The following is a 13,392-nucleotide window of genomic DNA, read 5'->3' as shown; positions in this document are numbered from 1 at the left end:
AGAATTCCGGAAAGGATTTCTTGCAAGCTGAAGGGCCTTTGCAAGAACTCACAGATCACGGTCTCTTTGGAGAAGGGGAGGGTTGTCACAGTCTGCAGCCTGCAATGAACTCTTTATTCCTAAGAGAACGTTAAAACGATAACATTTATTGAATGCTTAATATGTACCAGGCACCATCCCAGGCGTTTTGCACATACTCACTCATTTAATCCTCAGATTACCCAGTGGCTATTATCAACATCATCTGCAGTTTGCAAACAAGGAAACCTGAGGCACAGTGAAGCTAAATCCCTCGCTCAAAGTGTGGAAGCCAGGCAACCAACGACCCAATACTAGTCACAGCGATGCTTTCTTTTCTTTGCTGCACACGGATTCTGAATTTCACAAGAAGGTATCCGGCTGTCCCTCGGCGGGATGTGAATAGCTTCTTTGGAATCCCAGCAGTTAGCTGCTGCCCCCTGAAGGTGACGTTACATTGGAGGGGAACGCAGAGGCAGAGAGCGAGCGCAGAGCCCCGAGCGCGGACAGGCGCCGGCCCGATCCGAGCCCCCAGGCGGTGGCAGGTGGAGCCGGGGCAGGATCGGAACCTGTTGCGGAAGCCCAGCCGGGTCGCTTCTGGTTCCCAATGTCGCGGAGGGCTCTACCCTGGCGTGGTGTGCAGGTAGGGGAGCGGGTCCCCAGCGCCCGCCGCTGGCTTGGATGATTCGTGCTAGCGAATGGGGGTGTTACCTTGGATTTTGCGACTTCACTCTTTCAATCTTTCCCAAATCCCTTCCTAGTTGCACAGGGCACCCTCTATGGAGTCACAGTCCAGGAAGGCGACGCTTTGGTCCCCAGCCTGACTTTTGGGGGCTTCTCTGCCCGGGCTCTTCGGACCACAGATGCATGTTTTCAGGCTCGCAGCGCTGGGATGGGGACAGCGACCGGGGAAAGTTGGGGTGGTTGCCTCTTTCTTAACCTTAAAATCCTCCCAAAACCCTCTCCAGAGCCGTACTGCTTATAACTTTTGTGTTGAGTCTCCTTGAAGAGCATGCTTGATACTAGAGAGTTTTCTAAACGGCTCTCTTCACCCGTGATGATTTTGAGCAATGATCATTGCGTATCTGAGACTGCATCTTGTGTGCTTTTATTTGCCAGAAAGGCTAAAATGTGGTTTCTTATCCGGGTGCAGGACACCACAGAGCCCACAGTGAAGGCACTTGGAGAGATTTTTAGCTCTTCCTGGGGGTGAGATAGGGTTTCCAGACAATGCCAAGTTTAGTCTCTTATTTGCCAAACCCCCAGGCATTTTCCAGAGGTTCAGCCCTTGGCCAAAGATAGGGTCTGGTGTGGGAAAACAGGAAAACTCTCTGCTCTGCACTGTGGTTTTTGTTAAAGACAGAACTTTAAACTAAGAAACAAAGATACATTTTTTACCCCTTCTTTTACCTTCAGCTAGACTGTAGATTTTTAAAAGATTTATTTATTTTAAAGTCTTAAATATAAGATGACATAAGCTGTAAGACTATGACAGATTTTTTTCTGATCAACGTATTAAGTTATTTTAACCATGTGTCTAAATTTCTCTTTCCATTATACACCCAAATCATTTTCAGTTGATAACTAATGAGGGAGAAGACAGGCAAATTGTGGTTTGTAACGTGTGGACACATTTCTGTTTCCAGCTTCAACCCTAATTATGTAAAACAAAATAGCTTGTGTAAAATCATCTTAATATTTTAAGTTATGATTGAATCTGCAAAATTGCTATGAAATGCTCAAAAACAGAACCATTATCAAGAGCAGAGAGTTGAGTGGCAACTGTATGCAGAGTTTGGTTAGAGTCTTTCATCTTAAAAGCTGCTGTCATTTAAGAGAACAGGTCTTTGCTATATACTGCATTATCTTTAAAGGTGTATATTAACGTTATTAAAAAGTAGATATTGTAATAACCTAAAATGTACTTTCACTATTACTTGATAATGCAATAACGTGTTACTCATATGTTATTATCTTCTGCTTTTTTAATCAACATAAATGTTTTTCTAAAATCCATATCATCGAAAAAGATCTTCCTAACAGCCATTTTTTCTTGATGTCTATAGGTATCTTCAGGAGAGTCTGAACCTCAAACTTATTTTTTTCTTAGTCTATCATCTATCTATCTACTTTATCTGACATTTTTATTCCTGAGAATTTTGTGAATACATTACGAAGTATTTAAAAGTATGTATTAGAAATGTGTTGTTTTATTTTTATGATTCTTTCACCTTATACCTCCTGTTAATCACACTCTCACCATAATTCTCCTTTACAGGTGTCAAAGGCTGTAGAAGGTATAGATATAAATTTACTATTAATCAGTGAATGATTTGCTCCTGCAAAACTGTTTATTCTTGGCTTTTATGTGTGTATGATTTTTGATAAAAAAAACTTGCAATGCCTCTCTGATAAATATTCATGAATGTTTTCACTGTAGTGCACTGAAATGGATTTCCAGCTGTAATACAAACATAAAATATGAATAACTTTGTTCCTCAATGCTTCATATATTTAAAAATAATCATTTTCTAAAATACTACCCTCCTTATTCTGGAGAGAGGGAGTCGATTTTAGGTGGACACTTTAAAACTGTCATACCTATTAAAAGAAAGAGATAAATATAACCTCACTTTCCTAAGGTATATCTATCTAGTCTTTTAATAATCTTACCAAATAGTTCTCTTAAACACATGAATTTTATGTGTGCAATGAGCCTGCTGTTGACAGCTGATTGTTCTTTCCTTCCTAATTACCTTTAGTTTTAAGTTCTAGCTCTGGGGGATAAACTGGTTCTTAAATGAATTTTTCAATTGCCTTGAAACTGAACATTCGGGGTCTAGAGGGTCCCTTACTCTATCGAACCAAAGGCAGATGGAAAGATACTGCCCCAGTAGTGAGTTACAATGGTCACCACAACAGACAGCTGTTTTGAATGGGTCTCATGTCCTTCAAGTACCTCGTGGAATTTTGAGATAGAAGACATAAAAATGGAGAAAGCAAGTTCTCTTCCTAGTCAGGCTTCTGATTGGCTCTGTGCTTGAGGCAAATCATTTAGCTTCTCTAAGATTTCTCAAATATAAAAGGATGAGTTAGAATATGCTTTCTAAAATCTTTTCACCCCTCTGGGTTTCCCTGTTCCTGCGGTAGGAGGGCAGACCATCCAGGGTGAGAAGGCACAAATATCCTTGATTTGCTACTTGAAAGCAGCCACCTTTAGGCAAGGCCCTGAAAATTCTATGAAATCAATATCTCCTGTGTCAACTGGACTATTAGAAGGAATGAATGGGGTGTACAGGTGATTGTGCTGGATGCGGCCTCTGGCACATAGAAGATGCACAGTGATGTTCTTTAAGCCACCCATCCCTGACAAATGTAAAGTTTTTTCTGTCTCCAGCAGGGGAGATGAGCAAAGTGCAGATAAGTTCCCTCTGCATGTTCAGGTGGCCATTACCAGTAGTACAGCTCCTCCAGTATGGGACAGGGATCAGGAGATGGGAGGATCAGAGCCTCAAGCATATGATGAATGCTTCTTTGATATCTCATCAACCCTCCCATCACACACAAAAAGATCAAAGTCAAGACAGCACAAAAATTAAATTTATCTCCACGCCACAGAAGACTGAGAAGACAAGTCCTATTCCAGTTCCCTGTCAAGCTAGGTGCAACTCTGTTAGAGCTAAACACACCAGGCATTCATTACATCGGGGGAATCAGAACAGTGGCATATCCCAAATCACACCACGGCAGTAATTTAAAGAAAAGAGAGAAGAAAACTACAAACAAAATAACACCTGAAATGCCAAGAAACTGATTCTCTCTTAACTTTGTTGCCTCTGAAAATTTAACATTTCTAAATACTACCAAAGTATATTTCTTACTTTCTTTTTGGGCAGTTGAGGGGTCTCATTTAAGTGCCTACATAAAATCTGGGTTCCACTATGGCAATTGCAGAGTAAGGCATCTTCTACTAGAACTAATGCATCTTTTTCTAGTCCCTCACAGAAATCTCAGCTGACCTTTGTTTTCAAAACTCTGGAGGGTCTACCAAGCATATGAGAATATTACAGTTCTGGTTGCTTTGGAAAACAGTTTCCCAAAGCCAAATGAGAGAGTGCTGGCTAATCTTTAGTAAGCTCTCACTTCATGTGTATTATCTCACTTACTCCTTGAGATTTCAGAAATTGAGTACAACCACAATCCCTGTTTTGTTGATAAGGAAACCGAGGCTTGGAAATAACTTGCCTAAAGTAAATGTGTTCGCTAGACTGAGGAATTGGGATAATGAACTCCTGCAGCCTTCAAGTCCATGTGCTTATATTCTGTACTGCAGGACCCCCAAGTACATAGTAATAGCAGCTTACGATCAAAGTACTGATTTCTGCATATGCCAAGCCTTTCTGAACAAACAAACAAAAAAGCTGCATTCTTAAGAAGAAATATTACAGGCTTGATGAAGTTTCTTATAAGCCGAAATAGGAAACAGCCATTACTTGTGAAGCTTTTTCAAATGCCTATACCTGAGTGCCACCACTGGACACCAGTGGGTCTGGAGTTGGGTCTGGGTATATGTATTTTTATGATTCTGAGTGAAAAGAATCCACATGATTACTCTTAGTGAAAATAATTGGTCCCATCCCACATTGCTATTTGCAGCCATAGACAGAAGAAATGTAAGTATTATCTGGGAAAAGGGATATTTAGAGAAAACAGAACAAGAGGATAAACATTTTGTGAATCCGGTCTCCCCAGAACTCCAGCTAAATCAAATAGTTATCTATATTAGAGTTGACCGCCTGAGAACATAAAACTCAATAAGGGAAAAAAATTTCAGATCAAGAAGTTGCTCATGGCCTTACAATTCTCATAGTCTTTAGGGAAGGAGGACAGCAGGGATCTGTCAGTTTTGCAGACTGCTTCCTCTTTCACAGAGTGTCATCTCAAACATCCTGCCTCCTTGCAAAACTGAGACATTTAGAGAGGTGTCACCTGTAATACCTAGAGTTTCTCTGAACTCTCCTACTTTCCTTTAAAGTAGGGGATCTCATTTAATGGCTTTACCTAAAGACAAATTAATTGAATTGAAAGTACCTATTTAAAGTTTCTAAATTTTCCTTTTCCATTGCACCCCTGTCCCTGCAATCTTGGCACACTGGTACTAAAGTGAAGGTGGGCTCTCTAAGGACACAGCTTCCAACCCTTATAAGCAGGGTAACAGGCACCCTCTAGCAGAGTTTATAGCCTTATACCTCCCTTGGTCCCCTACTCAAAATCTCCTGGTCTTCTCTCTGGAATTCCCCATCCTCAACAGGTTTACAAGGTCTTTTTGTCCTTAGGTGGCCATTTATATCATTTATATCACAGTGCTCCTTCAGGCTTGAAAGTCTTTGGCTAGAATCCTGCCACTTTGAAGACATTCCCTTTGTCTCCACTTCTTTCAGCTGGAAAAGCTACCTCAACTGATTTTTGACCCATAGCATGGTTTATGCTTCTTCCAAAACTAGCAGCCCTGGGGGCTTGCTGAAGACCAAGCGGAGCTTTCCTAAGTACCCCTATCCTGAGCTTGCTTTTCGTGATATTTTGATTATCCAGGTTTTAGTAACTTCTTCTAATTCAAGTTTTCCTACAGAAGTAGGCCCTTGAAGTTTCTGCAGTTTGCAAGCCTGGCAAATTCTCTCCAAGTTCATGCTTAGCTCTCACTCCTCTTGTCCTCACGTGGTCCCTCCAGCCTCAAACGTTTCAAGCTTAGTCCTACTTAAAGCTTTTGCACGTACTCCTCTCCCTGCCTGGGTATCTAGCCCGTCAGAGTTGCACAAGCAGAGATTCTTTTTGCCATTTAAGTCTCAGGTCGGTGTGCCTCTCCACGTCACTTGTTATCACAGTATCATTTGATCTGTGCGTGACTCCACTTGCTACTTGAGACCACCTCCATTTCCGTGTTTTCTTGTTTATGATCTTACTCTCCAGAAGGAGAACTTAAGCTCCGTAAGAGATGAACTTAATGCTTTTGTATTAACTCCTGGCCTCAGTGCCTAGAACAATGTGGCACATAGTAGAAACTCAGCAAATATTTGCTCAGTGAAAATTTCATTTCCATTACCCTATTAGTTTCTCCTGCATCCTTTTGCAGGTCCAGTCAAGTTGCTAAAACTTTAACCTTAGCTCCCATTCTTCTTTTGCACTTTTTTTCTCCTTTCCACTGATCCTACCTTAACTAAAAGGCCAATCTGTACGTATTTTTTCATTTCATGCGGGAGAAAAAATTTTGAAAAAGCCACTTATTTACCATTGACTGCACTATTTTAATATACATGCAGGTCCCATGGTATCTGTTCCATGGATACCACATATCCATGGTATATGTGGATTTTTAAGAATAATCTGGGTCTGAGCACTAAGAAAGACTAAAATATGGTACAAAATGGTACATTTACTTTTTGGTAAAGTTAAATCCACCCATTCTGCTATTTTCATTGGCATGATAATTTTTCATCTTTAAAATATTTTATTTTTAAAATATAAGCATATGTAATTTTATATAAGTGCCCAAATTATATCACTCTGTTGCAATTAAATTCTTAATTCTTCAATTTCCTTTCTTAATTGCCTCTGCCCACTCTTTTCCTCCTGCTTCCAAATCACAAGTAACCCATGTTAGCAACTGAGTTCTATTATTATAGATTTTCCTATGCTTTTATAACATGTATAAAAGCATGTATACGTATGCAAACATGCTTGTGTATACACATATGCATGTCAATCTTTTTGTCACATTTTCAAAAATGTATATCTTGTTTTTCTTATTCATTAACACCTTGTGAAAAACCCTCCATTGCGACTATAATAGATAAAAATTAAAAATTTAAATGTCTGTATATTACATGATATGAATAATAAACAATGAATTTGACCGATCCCCCCCTTTTAAACATTTACTGTTTCCAGTGGGTTTTATTTATCCAGTTTTATGACAAAATGAGGCTATCATAAAAATAGTTTGTTTTTACTTCTAAGTTCAAGAGGTAAAAATATTTTCAGATTTTAATGTATATTGCCATATTGCTTCTAAAGTGTTACAAATACATTTTCACCAGAAAATTATGAAACTACTCTTTACTCATGTCCCCACAGCCGTAGATGTTGTAACTCTTTAATTTTTACATTAATTTGAATCTCAACTTGTGAAATTGAATATCTTTTCATGTTTTTCAGATATTTGGACTTTCTCTTATGTAAATTGTTTAATCCATATCCTTGTTGATTTTTCTGCTGGGTTATTTGTCTTTTTCTGATGAATTTATGTGTTCCTAGAAAATTGTCAGTATTAACTCATATAATATTTTCCGTATTTTCTACTGTCTTAATACATAACTTATACTATGCACATTTATTTTTATAATCAAAATATTTAATTTTTATTATGTGAATTTTAAGATTTTGGTATTGATTAATATGATTTTCCCTATTCCTAGGTTAGGCATGTAGTCTTCTCGATTTTACTGAAAGATTCTCATTTTTTAATGTTAACATTTGTACTTAATTCAAGTGAATTTTAAAAATTCACTTAAAAATCCAGTATACTATAAGATAGTGGGCAAACTTTTCCTTCTTCTATGTGGATTATTGAATGTTTCATTCTTCCCCAACAAATTGAAATATCACTTTTGTCATATATTAAAATTTCATATATGTATTTCTATATTCCCAGAATATTTCTATATTCTGTTTCACTGCTCTATTTTTCCATTTCTATGGCAATTCCAAATTGTTTTGTTTATGTTTGCCATGGAGTGTTTTTCTGATGTTTTAAAAAGCCTGTCTTCTCACTATTCTTCCTCATAATTTTCCTGGTCTTCTAGGGCATTTATTCCTCCCTCTGAGCTTTTTATCACATTCCAAAACAAATTCTGTGATCTGCTTTGGAAATATTTTCTGCAAATGAACTTTTGTCTATACATGTTTTATTTTTTTTTTTATTTTTTTTTATTTATTTTTTTTGCGGTATGCGGGCCTCTCACTGTTGTGGCCTCCCCCGTTGCGGAGCACAGGCTCCGGATGCGCAGGCCCAGCGGCCATGGCTCACGGGCCCAGCCGCTCCGCGGCATATGGGATCCTCCCAGACCGGGGCACGAACCCGTATCCCCTGCATCGGCAGGCGGACTCTCAACCACTGCGCCACCAGGGAGGCCCTATACATGTTTTAAATGCAATTATATTCAAGCTATATATTAACTTGGGGACACTTGACATTTATTTAAATGATTAAAATTTTCCTTCCACAAATATGGTGTTTTACTCAATTTGTCAGATTAAAAAATCTTTTAGTAGGATTTTATTTCTTATGTAATTTATGTTTTAAATTCTATCTTTCCTGTTAAATGTATTTCTACATACTCTGTATTTTGGTTACTGCTGTAAATTGGAATTTTTTTCATTTTAATTTCCAGGTGCTTATTGCTAACACTAAAGAAGACTACTTTCTTTTTTAGTATGTTTTGAGCCACCAGTTAACTAATTTCTTCAATTAATTATAGTAGCTATTTACTAGAGGGTATTGGGGAGTTTTTTTTGGAATAAAACAGTGTTATCAGCAACAAGGAGATGGTTTTGTCTCTTTTCAATGTTTTTACCAAATATACAATATTATTGTCATTGTACACTTATTATAATCCCGAGACAAAGTTGAACAATGATCAAAAATAATAATGCTATCAGGCATAATAATCAAATTTTGCTTAAAACGAGAGTCTTACAACATTGTAGTTTAAAATAGTTTGCTTGGTTTGGGGTGTGTGGTCTTTTTTTTTTTTTGCAGTACGCGGGCCTCTCACTGTTGTGGCCTCTCCCACTGTGGAGCACAGGCTCCGGACGTGCAGGCCCAGCGGCCATGGCTCAGGGGACCAGCTGCTCCACGGCATGTGGGATCTTCCCAGACTGGGGCACGAACCCATGTCCCCTGCATCGGCAGGCGGACTCTCAACCACTGTGCCACCAGGGAAACCCGCGTGGTCTTTTTTAGTATTTATTTTACTTCTATTCCTTTTGCATGTATTTTTTATTAGTAATGCTAACTTTTTAAAAATTATCTATTAATATAATCACATAATTTATATTTCTTAATTTGTTGATGTAATAAATTATGTTGATGGATTTCCAGACATTTAATCATCCTTGTATCCCTAGAATAAGTCCTTGCTGATTATTCTTTTTTCTTATTCAATCTGAGATTTATCTAGAAATGAGCTTGTTAGAAGTGTCTAAAAGCATCTTTTAGTATATTACTATATTCTATTTGATAAGCTTTTAAAAATCTGCCTTTATATTCTCTGAATCCATATAAATGAGATTGATGAGGTGTTGGTAGTATAGTGGTTAGCATAGCTGCCTTCCTTATAAATGACAGTAATATATTTATATTACTATCTATATTATCAAGTTTTGGTATTATATTCTTGCTTACTAATATGTATAAAATACATAACTAATGAGAACCTGCTGTATAGCACAGGGAACTCTTAGTGCTCTGTGGTGACCTAAATGGGAAGGAAATCCAAAAAAGAGGGGATATATGTATACATATGGCTGATTCACTTCGCTGTACAGTAGAAACTAACACAACATTGTAAAACAACTATACCCCAATAAAAAATAAAATAAAGGTGTGTGTACTACAAAAAGTAATTTGAGGAATTTTCTGTATTTTTTTATGGTCTAGATTTTAAATAATTTTGGAATTGTCTGTTCTTTAAAGGTTTAATAGAGTTCTTCTCTGAACCTTGTTATTTTACCATTTAGTTATTTTTACATTTACTTCTGCTAGTCTAGTTTATTATTTCTTTTTCGGAAAAATTTGGTTAAATTAAAGTGTTAAGAAATCATCCATCTAGGTATTTGCAATTGTTGCCATAGGTACAAATATTCTCCTATAAATTATTTTTCTGTAGCATAATATTTTTATTACATAAAATTTTATCTCATTATTTTGTTCTTTTGCCTTTGTCTTTAATAAGGCTCAAGAGAAGTTTATATAATTTTGTTGAGTTTTTCAAAGATTCAGCTTTTTAAAATGTATTTTTTTCGTTTGACAAATTGTTTTTATTCATTCTATCTTCCTTATTGCTTTCCCTATTATTATTATTATTTTTTAAAATTAATTTTATTTTATTTATTTTTGCTGTGTTGGGTCTTCGTTTCTGTGCGAGGGCTATCTCTGGTTGTGGCAAGCGGGGGCCACTCTTCATCGCGGTGCGTGGGCCTCTCACTATTGCGGCCTCTCTTGTTGCGGAGCACAGGCTCCAGACGCGCAGGCTCAGTAGTTGTGGCTCACGGGCCTAGTTGCTCCGTGGCAGGTGGGATCCTCCCAGACCAGGGCGCGAACCCGTGTCTCCTGCATTAGCAGGCAGATTCTCAACCACTGCGCCACCAGGGAAGCCCCTCCCTATTATTATTGATAATTGGTAATTTTGATAATTTTGACTGATACTATTGGTAATTTTTCTAATTTCTTCAGATAAGTATTTCAAGTTTTTTTATTTTTGTAATTTCTACTGAAGTTAAGGCAATATATTGTTTTAAAAACTATTTTTCATTGCTTTCTAGAATTTTTTTCTTTTTTTATATGTTATTTGAACTGAGGTTTATCTAGAAGTGTTTTTGTTAGTTTCCAAATGGTTAGGATGTGTTACTGACCTTTTAATTATTTATATCTAATTTTATTATAGCCAAAGAATATGGCAAGTATACATAGCTAACTCTGAAAATCAATACAGAGACCACAACCCAATAAAAAGCAAGGAAAATGAATAGGTGAATGATATGTGAACATGTAAAAAAAGGAGATGCTCCAACTCACTAGTAATCAGAGCATTCAAATTAAAACAAGATAGAGTGACATTAGCACAATGGATGAATAAGACATCCCTTGCATATATGCTCCACTCAACAACAACAATTTGGCATTCATCTGTGGACAAAAGTTCCTTTGTGGTAACTGTGGGATCCAGCTAGCAGACTGTGAAACCCCAGTGCAGTCCAAGAAGGAAGAGAGTTGTTTTGAGAAGACAGGGACAGGCCTGTACTCAGGCAGCTGCCTTGTGAACCCTGGTCCTGGCTGCATACCCAGAAATGACTTTGTACCCCTGAATGTCCAGCTATAGCCCTGTCTGGCTTTTGTTCGGTCAACACCATATACCAAGGGACCTGGGAGGAGTCTCACCTACTCATGCATCAAGTTATAGACATACAGACCTCGGTGCCATTTGTGGATGCTGTGAACCTGGACATGGCCTGTGAACTGGCTCCAGCCCCTCTGGGCCCTGAACCAGGAGCATGAGAAGAACACTGATTCAGCCAATCACCCACATGTGAGAGAGCCTTAAGAGAACTCCAGGAGTCCAGTGGTTCTAGCACACCATTGGGAAAATACCAGGTATTAGACACATTGAAGATAGTAAGAGGAACACGTTGACTTTATTCATACCACCCTTCCCCTAAGGAGGCAGAGCTTAGTCCCAAGAGAGCCCTTCTTGGCCCATGTTTTCTGCTGTGGGGGAAAGTGAGAGCATGGGAGTGAGTACCTGGCTTCCCCAGCAGCATGGGACGCTGCCAAAAAGGTTCATTCGTCCCTTGCCCCATTCAGAGTACTGAGTCATGAACTGCATGACTCGAGGGCAATGAGCAGCTAGGAGAACTGCAGCCAGGGCTCAGAACAGATGGGGATCCTACTTCACACATCACAGACTCCATTGGGAGGCCTGCCTATAAACCACTGGGGAAGCTTCACCTGTGGATTTCCCTAACTGTCCCACTAGCACCCCCAGTACTCCACATGCCTCACCCACCCACACACACACCACCCACCACATGGCCAGCTCCCTGTGTGAGTCCCAGGGACTGGAGAGAGATTTGCAGAAGGTTAGTGGGCACATACAATAAGCTGGCCCAAACATGTAGACCTTGGAGAGACCATAAACTTGAGCACTTAGCACTGCCCTTGGGAAAACAAAAGGGAGACTGTCAGCACTCAGCCTGGCTTGGCAGGATCAGAAGGTACATAAGCTTAAGGATTCTGCCACAAAAGGGAGCAAGAAGTGTGGAGAAATTATATCCACAGAGGGCATGCAAAATCCTCAAACCCTAGCAGGGCTGATGGAAGCTTTCATACTGAAGTGAGTCAACAAACACTGGAGATGACTGCTACTTCAAATGTGACAATATCAACACAAGACTTTCAGGAACATGAAAAATTAAAGAAACATGACACCACCAAAGAAACACAATAATTTTCCAGTAACTGACCCAAAAGACATGGAGATTTGTGATTTACCCAATAAAGAATTCAAAATAGCTGTTTTGAAGAAATTCAATGAGCTACAAGAAAACACAGAGGGAGAATTCAATGAAATCAGGAAAATAATACATGTATAAAATGAGAAGTTTAACAAAGAGACAGAAATCATAAAAAAAGGAACTGAACAGAAACTCTGGAGCCTAAGAATACATGAAATGAAGAGTGTAGTAGAGGGTTGCAGTAACAAAATTGATCAAGCAGAAGAGAATTTGTGAAGTAGAGGACAGGACCTCTGAAAGTATCCAGTCAGAAAAGAACAAAGAAAAATGTGTCAAAAGAGTGAAGAAAGCCTATGAGATATCACCTCACCTGTTAGAATGGAGTATCAAAAAGACAAGAGATGTGTTGGTGCAGATGTGGAGAAAAGGGAACTCGATGTACTACTGGTGGGAATATAAATGGGTACAGCCACTATGGAAAACAGTATGAAGGTTCCTCAAAAAATTAAAATTAGACCTACCATATGATCCAGTAGTCCCATGTCTGTTTATATATTCTAAGGAAATTAAGTCGCTACCTCAAAGAGATATCTGCATCCCCATACTCAATGCAGCATTATTCATAATGACCAACATATTGAAACAACTTAAGTGTCCATCCAAAGATGAATGGATCAAGAAGATATGGCAAATATATACATTGGAATGTTATTCAGCCATGAGAAAGAAGGAAATCCTGACATTTGCAATCACATGGATGGACCTTAAGGGCATTATGTTCAGTGTAATAAGTCAGACAGAGAAAGACAAATATTGCATGATTTCACTTATATGTGCAATCTGAAAAAGCTGAACTCATAGTAAAAGAGAGTAGAATGGTGATTGCCAGTGGCTGGGGGTCAGGGAAAATGGGGAGATTTTGGTCAAGGCATACGAACTTCCAGTTGTAAGACTGATAAGTTGTGGGGATCTAATGTTCAGCATGGTGACTATAGTTAACAATATTGCTTTATATACTTAAAAGTTGTTAAGAGAGCAAATCTTATACGTTATATGTTCTCACCACCAAGAAAAAGGGTAATTATG

At 38.5% G+C, this 13,392-nt stretch overlaps 1 protein-coding gene across 1 annotated transcript in view; it reads left to right on the top strand.

Moving 5' to 3' along the window:
- Positions 1–344: 344 nt before the first annotated feature.
- Positions 345–13,392, top strand: part of NPFFR2 (neuropeptide FF receptor 2) — a gene marked incomplete at both ends in the record, with an annotated part of 74,707 nt that continues 61,659 nt past the window's right edge. Inside the window, 3 exon segments of the mRNA XM_082611151.1 lie at positions 345–661; positions 780–932; positions 1,138–1,227. Coding sequence (XP_082467277.1) covers positions 345–661; positions 780–932; positions 1,138–1,227 — 560 coding nt within the window.

The sequence above is a fragment of the Mesoplodon mirus genome, assembly GCF_964341445.2.
Source record: "Mesoplodon mirus genome assembly, chromosome: 2".
Classification (NCBI taxonomy): domain Eukaryota; kingdom Metazoa; phylum Chordata; class Mammalia; order Artiodactyla; family Ziphiidae; genus Mesoplodon; species Mesoplodon mirus.
This window is presented reverse-complemented; position numbering and strand designations above follow the sequence as displayed.